General features: G+C 35.0%; 1 protein-coding gene across 1 annotated transcript; it reads left to right on the top strand.

Annotated features, from left to right (window-relative positions):
• Window positions 1-1,275: 1,275 nt before the first annotated feature.
• LOC113353692 lies at window positions 1,276-2,076 on the top strand. The gene is made up of 2 exons (XM_026597213.1): window positions 1,276-1,569; window positions 1,676-2,076. Exons 1-2 carry the CDS (start codon window positions 1,395-1,397, stop codon window positions 1,873-1,875), a joined length of 375 nt encoding a protein of 124 aa, XP_026452998.1. The 5' UTR covers window positions 1,276-1,394; the 3' UTR covers window positions 1,876-2,076.
• Window positions 2,077-2,780: the final 704 nt, after the last annotated feature.

Here is a 2,780-nt window from a genome sequence, read left to right on the forward strand (position 1 = left end):
TTAGGCCGAAGCATGCAATAAAACTAAATTGATCAGTTCCACGAGTTTAAAACTGGTGAAATCTTTTGGGATTCTGGTTTGGGCTCTGTCCGGTTTTAAGTTGTCAGTTCTAAGAAACTGACAGTTGACATTTGCAAGAAACAATCAGACAGACGGCTAGCTTTCAAGATGCAAATCTAACCGTGACAACCTAATGCCGAAACGTGTGCTTCCATTTTCGAAGAGAAACTGCACCCGCCAAGTGCGTGTTTTCACACTAGTTAATTTTTTAAGCTCATAACTCAAAATGTTTATTTATTCTTTCTAGTGATTGTTCTGATTGCCGAGTTGCTATATAGTATTTTATTGAAAAGTTTTCTCCCATTTCTTTAATTAATTTATTCCTCCCACTTCTGCCAGTAAACTGTGTATTGCGAAGGGATCCTCGTCTTTTGACCTAACTTTCAATGAATCTTGAACATGAGAAAGTTTCTACTCCCCAGTAACCTAACTTTCGTTTTTCATTTTGGGAAGATTTTGCTAACTCAATATTCTTAAATAATCTTATTATTTCGAAACGGAGGGAGTAGTAATTAGTTTAAATCCAATAACAATAAGCATAATCTTTTTAAAAGAATTCACCATTCCTAAATTTTATGTGGAGATAGTGTCATGTCATCACCAACATTTAGGTGATGTTTTTTTGGTACGCCTGTATTGCTTTGTATATATCACACGAAGAGAGAAGCTAATCATGCCAGTGAAGAAACTTCCCTTCCTAACAGTGGGTAGTGCACGACACAAGCAGACATCATACGACATATTATGAAATCACCCAATTTTAAAACTTTGCAAGTATTATACTCCCTCCGTTACTTTTTAATAGGCTGATTTGGTTTTTAGAGAAAATTAAGGAAATTAAGTGAAGTAATCATTGAAAGTGGTCCTCACGACACTTGTCAATAAAAGAAGTGAAGTGAAGTGGTCCTCATGACACTTGTCAATAAAAGAAGTGAAGTGGAATGGTCCCCCATGACACTTGTCATCAAAAGAAGTGAACTGCAAGTGGTCCCAAAAAATTAAAGTAACATTTGACTTTCCCAATTTAGAAACTGGCCTATTTTTTTGAAATTTTTATTTATAGAAACTGGCCTATTAAAAAGTAACGGAGGGAGTAATAAATAAAAATGTGTACTGTATTTGATTTAACTTATGTTTGTTACAGACGTTGGCCGCAGTAATTAGTATATAATGGTACCAAATTGCTTAATACTCTTTCCACATATAAACAAAAACTAAGAATAGAATGACCAGAAGAATTTAAACACAAACCTAAACCCCAGAACAAGAACATTTCTTCCATATTCTTCTTCTTATTCAGATCGAGCTCTATCTGTAATTAACCTTCATTACCAATGTCTGCTTCAATCCTTATGAGTTCTCATGGTATGGCTTATGCAGCTGCCATGGCAGTTTCCGGTACAATAATTATCCTCTCGTTTTGTCGTCCAAAACTGACTGCAGTTTCGGTCTCCAAGTTTTCCACCAAGTCTGATGAGCCACAAAATCTACGATCTTGTACATGTTCTGGTACGTTAAATTCAGCTAAATGCCAAGTTTAGTTCAACGTGCTTTACTGCATATATTTTACTAGTCATTTTGGTTTGCAATAATCTGTGTAAAGTTTTGTTTATAGAAGGAAAGAAAAGAAACAAAAAGATGAAGAAAAGGGTTCATTTTGCTGAAGATGTAGTAGATCCAGTTGGGAAAGATTGTTGTGGTCCTTGTGGATCTCAGCAAGAAGAAGTTCGAGGAATTCCTCCTAATCGTATGGCCTTGTATAATGGAATTTTACGAGATCGCAAGCACCGGATGACTTATATCCCGAGTTCATAATGCATCTGAAATTTTACGTCTAAGATCCATTTTATTTTGCGACTCGGGATTATATCACAGTAAAGCCTCACCAGACAAGACAGTATTTGAATTATTTGCACATTCCAAGTGTAATCATAATTCCTGTAAAAGTAATAAGTTGGGTTTTCTATTTTGGGCTTAGTTTAATTTAGCTTTGTTCTAGGACTACTAGCAATATATAAGGCCATGGAGGTATTTGGTGAGCAAGTTATTTATATATAATTACCACCTTGTTAGTACTTACTATAGTACTAGTACTTATTTTTGAGTTAATATTATGTTTTCCTTAACTTTTTAGGTTGAACTGTAGTAGATTAAAACCCGAAGTATGAGTAAAAGTGGCTAAGTTACCCAATATGCTAGAACTACTAGCAACACGGATATAGACAACCACGGTCTCCACTCTCGACTACAAATGAACAAGAGAAGCAAACAACTACTTGCAAATGAACGATTTTCTGGGGACCAGCTTTTTTTGGGACCATTGTTTTATAAGGCCATCTACCTTATACTTATAAGGGATGTCCTAAATCCGATACTTTACTAATTTGCCCCCAAATCCTAATTTAGATTATAACTAAACTAATAACTACCAAAATATAAATTTAACCTAATTGAATCTATTAACAAAAACAAAAAATCAGACTTACTCTACCCGCCGCACAAACTCGTTTTGGGAGAAAAAAAAATTTTCTTCTCTTCTTCTTCTTCGTTTCAAACTCATCTTCATTGATTAATCGTTGATTCATAAAATTTTCATCGTCGATTAGTCAACCAACTATATAAATGGTTCGTCGAAAGCAAACCAAAAGACTCTCAGGAACAGGTCCACCATTAGGACATCTAGCTAATCAAGCAAATGAAATTGAGGAAGAACTTGAACC

The sequence above is a fragment of the Papaver somniferum genome, chromosome 2, assembly GCF_003573695.1.
Source record: "Papaver somniferum cultivar HN1 chromosome 2, ASM357369v1, whole genome shotgun sequence".
In the NCBI taxonomy this organism is placed as follows: Eukaryota; Viridiplantae; Streptophyta; class Magnoliopsida; order Ranunculales; family Papaveraceae; genus Papaver; species Papaver somniferum.

Bases quoted from the DNA above. Each gene is read 5' to 3' on its own strand.
- LOC113353692 (XM_026597213.1), top strand. From the start codon at position 1,395: ATGTCTGCTTCAATCCTTATGAGTTCTCATGGTATGGCTTATGCAGCT. The intron at 1,570-1,675 runs GTACGTTAAATT...TTTTGTTTATAG, and splicing joins ACGATCTTGTACATGTTCTG to AAGGAAAGAAAAGAAACAAA.